The sequence below is a fragment of the Typopeltis vanoorti genome, chromosome 9 (assembly GCF_054136105.1).
Source record: "Typopeltis vanoorti isolate ZY-2024b chromosome 9, IOZ_Tvanoo_1.0, whole genome shotgun sequence".
NCBI classification, from domain to species: Eukaryota; Metazoa; Arthropoda; class Arachnida; order Uropygi; family Thelyphonidae; genus Typopeltis; species Typopeltis vanoorti.
Genome location: NC_143557.1, coordinates 35,792,704 through 35,806,518, shown reverse-complemented (window position 1 = coordinate 35,806,518; position 13,815 = coordinate 35,792,704). Strand labels below are relative to the sequence as shown.

Below are 13,815 nucleotides of genomic sequence, written 5' to 3'. Positions count from 1 at the left end.
TTAAGTGACAAAACTAGTAGGTTTTATTAAATAATTATTACAACCTATAAACCCAGTGTTAGTTACTTATTTGGTCGAAAAAAAAATCAACATAGTCATAAATAACAAAATTTTGAGCTAGTTATTTATTTTATTTTTATTTTTTTTTAGCGATCACTATTTCATATGAATATGAAATTTTCAGAATAGCTAAAAATAACAGGTGTAAAAAATTCTGTGTTTGAACCTAATCTTGTACCAACACAGACTAGGTTAAAAGTTCATTATACCCTAGCTATATTATAAATGAAAGATGTCAAGGAATGTATGGTATTAATTTATAGTATAGCTAATTTTATAATTAATTAAATAATAAATAGTTACTTTATAGTATAACCAAGTGAAAAAAACTTCCAACTAGTTATACTGTCACTACTGCATGGAAGTGAAATTTGGACAATAAAATAAAAAGAGAGCAGTAGCAGCCTGAAATGAATTTTATGAGTAAACTGCAAAATATACCTTATTTGATCATAAAAGAAATAATGAAACATTTAAACCAAGAGTCAGTAATAGAGAAAATAAAGAAATATAAACACAATTGGATGGACTATGTTAAAAGAATACAAATAGAAAGATTGCCCAAATAAGTAATTCCATATAGTTTCCATGGAAGTAATTTTTTGGACAATCTTTTGGGAAAAAGATCAGGTCATCCATCGAAGAGACTTTCCTGAAACCACAGGTCTCAATAGGTCTAAATCTTTTGAAATGCAATGATTTACTACTGCCTGACAGGCAGGAGGTAGGGCTTGTTTTGATGCATTGCTATCTTTGGAGTTGAATAGGATAAAATGCTTGTCAAAATTAACTTAACAGCTCAAAGTTTCTTCTGTCTTTTATCTATGTAAATTTTAATTAACAAATTTCACTTTGTTTCAGTTGATATGATTATAAACTGATTTCACTTCACTCGTTCTCTCTCTTTTTTTTTTCTCTTTTCTAGACATTACTTAAATTCAGCCTCTCGGGTAACAAACTCTTGTCATATGAAATATTCTGCTTTTTTACCAACATCTGCACAAGATAGTGAGTTACAGAGCCTTTCATCGGATGCACACACGGATGATACACTGTCTTTGACTGATAGTATCAGCACGTAAGTATTTCACTTTTAAAACACCAGAAAAATTAGTTCATTATTTATTTTCTGGTAGCTTTTGTCATTTTTGATCACATTTAAAGTAATATTTCATTACTTAATAGTTAAATAATGTGTAGCATTCAAATATAGTATAACTTGAAGATGACTATTTCAGGGAGAGGAAATAAATTTAATAATTCCATGTAAAAATTCATGCTGTACAAATCAGTTATGAGAAGAATTTTCATTGATATTATGAATTTTTATGTTAATCTCTAAAATGAACTATATACTCTTAATATGATCTCACATTAGTAGGTCTGGTGAATGATAAACTGCATCACAAAAGTGAAACTTTATTGAACCAAAGTGTATAAGAATGATAGAAATAACCATATTCTCAAAGTTTTATGAAAAATGCTGTTTGTAGAAATCTTGTTCAATCATAAATTATTAATGTTGTTTTTTTTCTAGTATAGTAGATACATATAAATTGGCTTTGGCTGGTTTGTCTATTTTGTAGGATGAAAAACCACTTTGGGGTTATCATTTATAAAGAATAAAACTTTTTTTTTTTTTTTTTAATTGTTCACATTTCATAATGGTGACAGTAGGAGTATTACCAAAACCACCAGATGAGTAATAGCAATATATAAAAATAAAAAAAAAAGTATATTTAAAGTAGCCAACCTGTTTATTTTGATGTAATTCTTTTTGAGCTATATATGAATATTAAATAGGTGTATTATTTTATGCTATATCATATAATAGTTTACAAATATATATCATATAAAAAAAACCTATAACTGTAATCATTGTAGTAGAAGTGGTTATGCACAGCTTGCCTGGAAACTGGGAACACTAACTGGAGAGAGAAAGAAGTAGAAAGAGGTGTGGGGGGGGGGGGAGGCAAGTTTAATCTTTCTTGAAAGAATTTATCATGGAAGAACTTCATCTATTCTTTGATAAAAGGCAGCTACTTTATTCTCCAAAAAAAAAAAAGACTGCTAAATTATTGTAGGACAAGTCTTTATGTATCAAGCATTCATATTTTAGTGAGAACTACTGTATGCTCAGAGTAATTGGAAACAAGGTAGGCTCCATAAAGCACGAGGAAATCTGAATAGAATTCTTCTAGAACAAAGAAGTTATGATCATTATGTAAAAGAAATTATATTCCCAACATTTGGCACAAACAGGGAAGTTGGCAATATTTCTCTATGTAAATGGATAATGTAATTATCTGTTCACATAGAGAAACATAAATTTGATGTCAAACAGAGATGATATACAGAGCAAGACCATTGTCTGATTTCAGTGATGTAAATAAAGCTGTGAAACTCTTCTCTACAAACCAAAAACAATGTTTGTCTAAAAAAATGTGTGGCATAGATAATTGAATTCTGTGACCAGAGTTGTGTCAATGGCAACAAACATCTCTGGCCTCCATATGGCAATGTTTTAAGGATACCATATTGCTGGACATTGTAATGGCATGACTGTTTATATATCCTGCTGTGTGTGTGTCCATGTCCAGAAAAGCTGTGAACCATCTGACAGTGATTTGAGTAATGTGTCTAAGAATGTAGATAATAATTTGATTGTTTTTCTATACGAAAATTGTATTTTTGGATACTGATTGTTTAAAGCTCTAAAAAAAAATGTATCTAATGTGCCTGGACCATGGAACCAAATAGCAGGCATATAACATGCATATTGCAGCTATATTAAAAGTAAGTTTAATTATTTGTGACAAAGGCTTTTGTCTAATTGTCATTGGCTAAAGTGGGAAGCCAGAAGATCTATTGCAGTTTCACGTAGTCGTTTGTACGTTTTTTCTTTCCATGTAAAATAACTTACATGAGCAGTTAATTTGAAAATTTCAGAAATGCCATTGAGAAATAGAACTTATAAGATCATGGTTCTCTTTTTTGTAATAATTAGTATCTTGACTGGGGTGAAAGCAGCTGGTCAACTTCAATGTTTTCAAACACATAGTTTTGCTTGTTTTCTCACAAAAAAAAAAAAAAAGCTTTTTATCTTTTGCACTTATTTTTGACTATCCTCGCTCAACTGTCAAGAGTAAATGCCTCTTCTCACTGACTCTTACTTCAAACCTTTCCTAGCATAATCATATAATTTGTATAGCAACATCAGCTTCCAAAAAAACTTGGCATCCTTTTTCCACTGAAGACTGTACTTACTTCTCTACTGAACAGTTACTTACTCTGTATCAATCCCAGATTTGACCAACCCTGGAATACTGTTCTCATGTTTGGACTGGTGCACCTAAGAGAAGTGTCATTAATCAACCAAACTGCCCTTTTCTGAACATCATCAAGAATTTTTAGGAAGATTAATGACACTTCTCTTACAGGCTCTCTATAGATATTTCTATGGCTATTGTTCAGCAGAACTAGCATCCATTATGCCTCCCATTTCTGCCAGATCTACAGTAACTCAAGCAACAGCTGCCCAACATCCGTATTATTACCTATTCTGGTGAAACTAGTTAAACCAGACCATAGCTAAAATCAATGATAGTCCTCTTACACATGAAAAATTGTAAATTAGATATAAATGACTATAGACCAGTCAGTCTGATTTTTAATAAATACAAGTGAGCTATCAGAATTATTCAAACAGAACCTCTGCCAGATTTAGGAAAAACATTTTTATAACAGATCACTACATACATCATAAATTAATGGTAATACATGAACAGTTTCCATTATTACATACTTCCTATCACCAATTTTTCTCCAAATTTTCATATTTGCAAGATTCCAGCACTGTCAGATCTTGTACGTATTTTGATCCGAACCAGGTGTTTCTAACTGCATCATCTTATTCTTCCTTTGTGTCTTTTTCCTATCATCTTGGCATCAGACACTTACTTTGCTGATCTTTCTTTTCCCATTCTGTTTAAGTGATTCTCTGCTCACACATTCCTAAATGCTAATAATGTCCAGTGGCTTCTTAATATCTTCCTTTTTAATATGATTCTGCCACTGATGTCATCTGTTCACTCCCTTAATTTTTCTAAGAACTGTCATAATCTGTGTTATTCACCGTTTGATCATTTACTTTATTTCTAATCCACCTCTCATATCTATAAGTTAAAATTGGCTTGAACATTGTCTTGTATACTACTAGTTTAGTGTTCTAGCTAATTTCTCTTTTATTCAATAAACATTTATCCATTTGACTTGTCATCATATCAGCTTTGCTAATTCTGTTGTTGATTTCCATATTTAATTTTGCCATCCTCACTAAAAATTGTGCTGAAATGATTTTTGTTCTATAGGTTTTCCATTCTGAATGCAGTTGAAGTTTTCTTGTTCCTGTTTATTTTTATAGTTATTACTTATTTTCATGCCATATGTGTTACAATATTATTCAATTTAGTTAAGGAATTCTTTAGTTATTTAAGTACATTCCATCATCCTGCAAAGAGCTGAGATAAACATCTTCAATTCTGATATCAGGTTTAATACCACTTCATGATGTGATCGATATAGATGCTGAGAAGACCCAAGTTATGTTCAATATCTATGAATAATGATGATATTCATAGATACTGATAATCAGTGATAAAATTTAACAAGTAGATTGTGACATATATTTAGGACAACAGATATAATTGGATCAAAATACCACGGAAGAAGTCAAAAGAAAAACAATGCCAGTTCCACTTCTTTTCCACTGATACCCCTCTTGTTTTATTGTTGACTAGCTTGAATTCTGCTGGTGTTGAGTTTTGAGATTATTCTGTTAGCTGACTGTTTGCTTTTCACCCTTGTTCTCTGATAAAAATAATGGGCCTTGTTTAACTGGGTGATCCCTCCAGCCACATGACTTTTAATCTTTTATCATCATTGTTTTTATGTGAATCCCACTACATGCAAGGTTTTTTGCATGTAGTGGGCCAAGTATTTTTTTTATTTTATTTATTTATTTATTTTTATTTACTTTTTTACATAGTCCAAAGTCCTGCTCTAGAGACCAAACATAGAAAATTTTCAAACTATTTCAGACCTTCAGTAAGCAGGGTGTGAATTTCATTGACAGGTGTCAATGAAATTCACATCCCACCTGTAGCACAGTTTGATATGTAGCAGTAGCGTTGATATCTGTGCTCTTCTTAAAGTACGTATTTTTATTAATAGTATCTGCGTCAGATTAAATTTTCGGCACCGATCTGCTGGCCGATTGTGAACAATACTTGAAATTACCAGAACTGTGTTCATTAGTATTTCCTGACTCATTTGGCAACCACTTATAGGACGTTCGTATTAATGGCGGTTGCCTTAGCTCTTTGTGCACGTGTGAACGTGAAGTTGTTTGGAACCCCACTGTCTTGCTTCGTTCCTGACCACCAGTTATATTTATATGCATTCATATTTCTTCCCACGCGTCAAAATCTCTTTACCTTTTATTCTGAAGTGCATAATCTTGAGCCGCGAATTATATTCTGCCATGTCTAGTAACTTTTTCTATGGCACAATCAAAAATAATTCGGGATTTTTCCACTCGAGTTACTTTTGAACAACATGTTGACGAAGATATTTTGTTGTCAACTGTCGCGGAAATAGTAGGATTAAATAATATGAAGGCTTTAAACTGTTGGGATGAAGCACATGGACGTTTTGAAATCACAGTTAGGAATATGGCTGCTAAAGAAAAATTGATTGATAAAGGAATAAATTACGATCAGAAAAATTATTCCGTCAACTCAGTCAGATCAAACATAATAACCATGACAATTAGAAGACTTCCAGTAGAAATTACTGATGATAATCTGCAAACTGTCTTCCAAAAGTATGGACAGGTACTCAGTATTAAGAGGCTAGTGTTCAAGAATTTTCCCACAGTAGAAAATGGCATTGTACACATAAAAATTAAAATGTTAAAAATGGTACCAAACCTTTTAGACATCCAAGGCTACGTTGGTACAATAACTTATCCAGGAATGACTAAATTATGTAGTAGATGCTACGAAGAAGACCATCTCGCAAAAGACTGCCCTAATTCACGCTGTGGGAACTGCTCTCTCATTGGCCACACCCAGCCAACATGCACTGCCCCATGCAGGAAATGTGGCACTCAAGACCATAGGGCATATCAGTGCCAAATCCAAACATTTGCTGATGCAATCAGCAAGAAATCAACCACTGTGAATAAAAAGAATTTAAGCACATCTCAGGCAAACATAATAGGAAAAGAGACACCCAGAGATAACAAAATTGAAAATGGCAAACCAAATTCTACCCCGACAACAAGTGTTGAAACACAGGAGACACTAAATGGAAAAGATACATGAAGTACTACACACCCACCTACAGAAAATGAGAAAACAGAGACAACCACAAGTCCGGAAACCTCAATAACACAGATGCAAGATCATCACTGTAACTCAGAAAGAGAATGTGACATTTTGTCAATACAGGGAAATGCTAGACACTCAACAACCCCAAACCCTCCAGCACCTTCTAAAACTACAAACACTATCACCCAATGTAAAGAATCAGACCAACAACCAAATTCAGAAGAAGGGACGCCAATAACAAATACCAGAGAAAAAGATAAGGTGGATCCTACAGTAGGAAATGTTATAAATACCCCTAAGCAGCTAATAATTCCGGAATCAATTGAAGACAATAACACTGATGGAAAAAAAGGGGGAAGTATCCCACTTGATGATAAAATCAAAACCAAGAGAAGCAGTGGAACACAATCACTGCCTACCCCACAGTCCAACTCATCAACTACTCCCAAGGTACAGATTAGTTCGATCAAGAGCAAACCAAGAGAAGCCTCAAAACAAAATAATACAACTAAAAGCAGAACAGAGGCATGCCCAAACCTAAAAGCAACCCCGGTTCACCTTACAAAGACATAGAATAGAGCAACACAGAATGTTGAGCAACCTTCAAACCAAGAAACCAAGGGTCACACTAAAACTAACAGTACAACAGAAACCTTTTCAGAAACAAAAGATACAGACAAAAAAACTGCCCAACAAACAGAGAAAATATAGCAGAAATTGACATTCTAGATATGCCTTTTGAAACAGTATGTCACAGCAACTCCACTACCGTCAATGAAAAGACCAAGGAAAATGAAAGGAAAAGGAACCAGATCAAAAAAAACCCCTAAAACTCAACAATGGTTCACCTCTCAGAATAGGCACCCTAAACACAAGGGGCTGCATAACTCCACAAAAACAAGGGGAAATAATCAACCAAATGAAAATAAAAGGCATCCATGTGCTTTTCCTTCAGGAAACCCATATCACCAAACTCACAGAAATCAAGAAAATGGAGAAAATACACACAGTGTACTGGAGTGGAGGAAGCAATATTGCCAGGGGAACAGCCATAATCCTGGCAGCAAACTTTCCAGGAAAAACCATCTCCAGCACACGAGACCAAGAAGGAAGAATAATATCTGTAATAACCAAACTGGGAAACCAAAGAGTAACCTTCACAAATATATATGCACCCAACAATGGACACCAAAGATCACTTTTCTTTAAGAACCTTGACACTTACATGAAAGGGCCCCATGAGCACATATTTGGAGGTGACTTCAACTGCTTAACAGATGAATCGGATAAAATAGGAGGCAACACCCATAGAGGAATACAAGGCAGAACCGACTTAAACACTCTATGTGTGAAATACAGCCTGGAAGAACCACACAAAATCCTAAATACAACCCAACCCCCACCCACTTGGACCAATGGAAGAGTATCCACAAGAATAGACAGGCTTTACCTCAGTAAAAATCTACATCACCTCCTAGACTCAACAGATACAGTCACAGTAAATAACAGTAAAAATCTATCAGACCACATGATGGCTATCATCAACATAAATTACAAACCACCAAATCATGGTCCTGGATTCTGGCACATGAACCCATTTCTAATGAAAGAGCCAGATCTACTAGTAACACTGGAAGAGACTGTAACTGCAAACTGGGAAACAGGAAAAACAGAACAAAGCAGAACTCAAAGACCACTAATGGAAGTGTGGGAAAACCTAAAAGGAAAATGTCGTACAATAATAATGGAATGGGAAAAAAACAAAAAGAAAGAACAAAGACAGATGACTTCCACACTCTACAAGAAGATCAATATACTAAAAGCTGGCTCAAACAACCACAACATGCCCAGAATGAAGGACCTGATCAAAAAGTATGAATCAGAAACAGAAAGAATCAAAGAAACACAACTAAACACCCTACAGTTAAAAAGCAGGTTGACCAACATAACAGCAGAAATAAAATTCACCGAGCCTTTCTACAACCAAATTAAAAAACGACAGGAACAGGCAATAGAGGAAATACAGCACCTAGGCTTAACAGTTACAGATTCTATAGAAATAAGTAAAATCTTCACAACTTACTACAGAGAACTACATGCCACAAAACAATCAAACAAGAAGGAATGGGAGGAAATAATCAGTAACCTACCTAAGATACCACAAGAAGACAGAGAGGACTTGGAAAGTGAAATTACAGAAATAGAAGTAAAGCAGGCAATCTCCACACTGAAAGTAAATAAATCACCAGGCTCAGATGGACTTGGGAGCGCCTTTTACAAAACATTTAAAAACAATCTAGCTCCCACCCTGACACAAGTCTACAACACACTCATCAAAGATGGTGAATTAGCACCTTCACAGAAACTAGGAATTATAACCCTAATCCCAAAGCCTAAGACAAACATATTGCAGGTCAGCAATTGGATTCCTATCACCTTGCTGAACACTGACTACGAAATATTAGCCAAAATAATAACCAACAGACTGAGCCCAACACTAAAAACAATAATACACACAAATCAAACCTGTGCTATACCAGGTAGACACACCTTCCAGACAACTAGTTTAATCAGAGATATCATCCAGTACACCCAAGAAAAAAAAATAAATGCAACATTGGTTTCCCTTGACCAAAAGCAAAGCTTTTGACAGAGTTAACCATGAACTCTTAACAGCAACCCTAACAGCACATAACTATGGTCCACACTTCCTACGTGATAAACTGTCTATACAAGAACATAATTAGCAAAATATGCATCAATGGTAACCTCTCTGAAGACATCAACATAATGCAAGGTACGCAATAAATAACGGAAAAAACTCACGTAGAAAGATTATTTATTAGTATAATTTTCGCCTGTGTGTCACAGGCATCTTCAGTACATTAAGCTCAAAATTAAACACTAACTGACAATTCCAAAAAGCGCCACCTAAGTAGCTGGTGTAAGATAACTAAAAAGGTCAATAACTTTCCTTAAAAAAAAAAAAAAAAGCAATGGGTAATCCTCTTTCTCCTGCTATCTCCAATTTCTTTATGGAACATTTTGAACAACGTATCTTTGACAGTATTTCTCCCAGACCTACGCATTGGTTCAGATATGTCGATGACATTTTTGCTGTATGGAATGGCTCTTCTGATGAACTTCAACAATTTCTCACTAAGTTAAACGCATTTCATCCTAGGATCAAGTTTACCCTAGAAGTAGAATCAAATAAGCAGTTAGCCTTTTTAGATCTTCTAATTCTCTGCCAACCAGATGGTAACCTACATTTCTCAGTTTATAGAAAGAAGACTCATACAGGCCATTATATCCATGCAGAATCTCATCACCATCTCAGTCAAAAGGCAGGAACTATTAAAACACTGGTTCATCAGGCCCACTCCTTTTGTTTTACAGACGATCTTTTACAGAAAGAACTATAATATATAACTTCTTCCTTTCTATCTAATGGTTATAAGAATTGCTTCATTAAAAGAACTTTGAGTAGTTTTAATATGTCTTCCTCTTCAAACACAGAGGAAATAACTATCCCTTATGTACAAGGCATCAGTGAACGTATAGCAAAAGTTTTAAAACCACTGAATATTTTTGTTGCCTTTCGACCGTTTAGAAAAATCTCCACCTTTCTCACTTCTCCTAAAGACAAGCTTCCACATCTTAATCATCCAGGTGTCTACCAGATTCCGTGCTCTTGTGGATTATCTTATTTCGGACAAACGGGAAGATCTGCCTCTATTCGGCTAGAAGAACCAATCTTATATTGAATACTTTAAACTTGAAACGTCTGGACTTTCTGAACATGCCATCTTCACTAGACACAGAGTTCATTGGAGAAAGACAAGAGTTCTTCACAAAAGTCAGTTTCTCATGGAACGCCTTTATAAAGAAACATGTGAAACTCTACTTCATTCTTCTAACTTAAACAGATCCGACGACTTATGTCTATCCCCTTTATGGGAGATAGTACTTTACAAATCAGCTAATCTTTCCTAGCTTTTTATTGTATTAATTTTTTTTTTTTTTTTTTTTTTTTTTTTTTATGGAAAGTTATTGACCTTTTTAGTTATCTTACACCAGCTACTTAGGTGGCGCTTTTGGAATTGTCAGTTAGTGTTTAATTTTGAGCTTAATGTACTGAAGATGCCTGTGACACACAGGCGAAAATTATACTAATAAATAATCTTTCTACGTGAGTTTTTTCCGTTATTTATTGTGTACCGATATGTCTACTCACGGTTTACCTCTTTTAAAACATAATGCAAGGTGTAAGGCAAGGCTGCCCTGTTTCACCAGCTTTATATGTAACACCAATTGAGTTGCGTGTAAAAATGATCAGACAGAACTCAGAAATTAGAGGATTTATAACACCAGCAAAGAAACATAAAATAAAATGTGTTTTACATGCTGATGATGTCACTTGCATCATAACCAACAACACTGCCCTTAAAACTCTCTTCCAGACAACAGAAAAGTACAACAGAATAACAGGATCTCATATTAACAAATCAAAAACAAAAATAAAAGTATTAGGAGCTGGTGCAACACAACATCCAGCACCAATCACCATACTAGGAATTCCTTTCAACCACCTAGGCCAACTTGAAAACGACGAAGAAATAATTAAGAAAATCATCTGTATAAAAGAAACCTGGCAATCTTGACTCCTAACTGCCACTGGAAAAGCACAAATCATGAAACAGTTAATGATCCCCTTGATAAAATACTACATAACTCCATTTCCACTCAGCAAACTACAAACTAAAAGACTGGAAGACATTATCTACAGCTTTTTCTGGAACAATAAAAGGGCAAAGGTCAGTAAAGACAAACTGGCCCAAAGAAAGAAACAAGGGGGTCTGAACATCCCAAGAATAAAAGACATGCTTTCAGTAGAGAAAATTATGCAGGTAATTAAGATTATGCAAACTGCACACCCTTCCCATGAAATGTGCCAGTACTGGCTAGGAGTAAAGTACAAAATGTTCACAGGCCAAACCCACAGTGGTGAAAAGGCAAAAATTTCATCAGAATACTACAGAACCATATCTAGACAAGCAAGAATCATCACCACAAAGAAGAACAAACAGCACCTTCAAGAACTAAAAAAAGAGGACATATTACAGGCAATTAGTAACATTCCAACAGACACACTCCCCCAAGAAAAGGAAAAATGGAAACACTGTTACTTCAAGTACACCTACCCATCCAGACACAATTTTAACTGGACAATCTTACATAACATCTTACCAGTAAACACAAAACTCCTGAAATGGAGAATACTTCAAAGTGCAAATGCCTTTTGCACCCTACAAGATACCCAAGAACACCTGTTCTATGAATGTGCAGTGGCAACACAAATATGGGCTAATGTAAGCAGCACCTTCAACATCCCCACACTCAGGAAGGAACAAGCACTATACCTGCAAGACCTACCAGGGAAAGGAAGCTTGAAAAATCAACTACTCTATCTACTAATTGAAATTAAATATCACATTTGGAAAATTAGGAATATTGTAACATATCAAAAACAAAAGAAAACAATAGAGGATATTAAAAGAAGTTCAAGAGCATCAATCAAACACTACCTGAGACTACAGTTAGCAGAACTGGGACCAAATCTTTTCAGGAAAAGATGGAGTTCCCCACCTGCATTATGCTACCTATCTGAAGGCAGCATCATTCTGAAACTCCCATGATCAATTCCAAGAAAAGTAAACAAAATGGCCACAACAACCCTCATTTTTTTACTTATTTCTATTTATTTTATTTTTTTACTGTTATTATTTATTTATTTTATTTTATTTTTTTATTTTTTTGTTATCCCCAAAAAATTCTCACTTTTACAATTGATTATAATTTAATCCTAAACAGATCTTTATGTTAGCCTGGCCCCCATGCTCAGGTTTAATCAACCTCTTAAGTTCATTATTTACTTAAAGCCTATGGTACTATGCTCTTAAATAATACCACCAGAGCATATGTTAACCAGGCTAACAAGCACACCAATATCTCTATCACTTTCAGAGAAGTGTTTTCCCCAAGCCTCTGACATACACCTAATAACCAATGTTAATGCAGAGGTATGGGAATGAAAATAATTATTCAAAATTCCCAAATATCCAACTTCTGAGCAACTCTCTGGATGCAGAGAAGAAAAGCTAGTTATCATTATCCCTTAACCAAAATTAATGATTAATTAATTATTAAATAAATAATTGATAAAAATAAAATAAAATAAAAACTAAAAATATAAAAATAAATTAAAATAACTTAAAATAAAATTATATAACATAGGCAAATACATTAACAGTAAGGGAAAACACCAAACAAATTAAAAAGACAAAACTGTCTACTCCATTGAGTTGCCAGAATCCACTTTTGGGAAACTGTCCCCCAAAATTGGAGAGAGTCCCTTAAAAGTAAAATTAAATAGGAAAATCCTATATGATGTATAATTATTCAACCCCCCCCCATCTCCTTCAGGACAGACCACTCACTTCATCTTTCTTGTCTTCTTCTCTCTTAAGGCCATGGCTTCATAAGAGACTGTCAACCCTGCCATAGGAGCAAAAGACCTGTTCCTGTAAGAGTTGATTACAACCTGAAAAACATGCAGACAATGTCAGTACTCAAGAAACAAGATGGCAAGCAATTAAGCTACAAGTGATAGCTAGAGTGGTGGTAAGATACTGAAACCGCTCTAATTATGACTGTAATGAATACAACCTTCTCTGGTTTTGGTGGATGAAAGTCCAATACCACTAACAAGAAGGCACTAATTACATAATTAGTAAAACAAAGATCTGGTATTCAAACAAGTTTGATTTTAAGCCAATAAAGAATATGGTTATTGGTCAGTTAAACCTTAAATTGTCCACTCTTCATTAGTTCAATATGATGGGTGGGTTATGAGAAGTTGGTTGCACCATGAAAAGCTGAGGATTGGATGTTAGGTCAGAAGCCTGTGGCAGTTTGTGGCATTCATTAAGAGGCTATGTGGTGGTCTATTCTCAGTTATCTAGCTTTGACTTTTAAGTCTCTATACATCGCTTTTATGAACCTTAATAAAACATTTGACTGCATGCCCTCATTTTAGGTGCTCTAGTGTAACAAAGTATAAATGGTAAATATATCAAGCTATCAAATACCCCAGGCTGTTCACAGCAAAAGTCGAGCAAGTTTGCACTGAAAGAAAGGAAGAATGATTCTTAATCAATGCAGGTGTTAGACAAAGTGATCAAATAGTTCCTAAACCTTTTACAGCTGCACTTGAATACCTGTTCACAGAACTTTACTGGACTAAAAACAAATCAGAAACTTAGAAACGAAATGGAGCAATCTACAATTTTGCTGATGTTGT

At 34.5% G+C, this 13,815-nt stretch overlaps 1 protein-coding gene across 5 annotated transcripts in view; it reads left to right on the top strand.

The window, feature by feature from the left end:
• Nucleotides 1–13,815, top strand: part of LOC150102970 (axin-1-like) — a 261,055-nt gene that overhangs the window by 127,911 nt on the left and 119,329 nt on the right. For all 5 annotated transcript variants that reach the window (XM_090398570.1, XM_090398571.1, XM_090398572.1 and 2 more), the window contains one exon: nucleotides 986–1,138. In XM_090398570.1, the coding sequence (XP_090254696.1) occupies nucleotides 986–1,138 (153 nt within the window). The remainder of the gene's footprint in view (nucleotides 1–985; nucleotides 1,139–13,815) is intronic.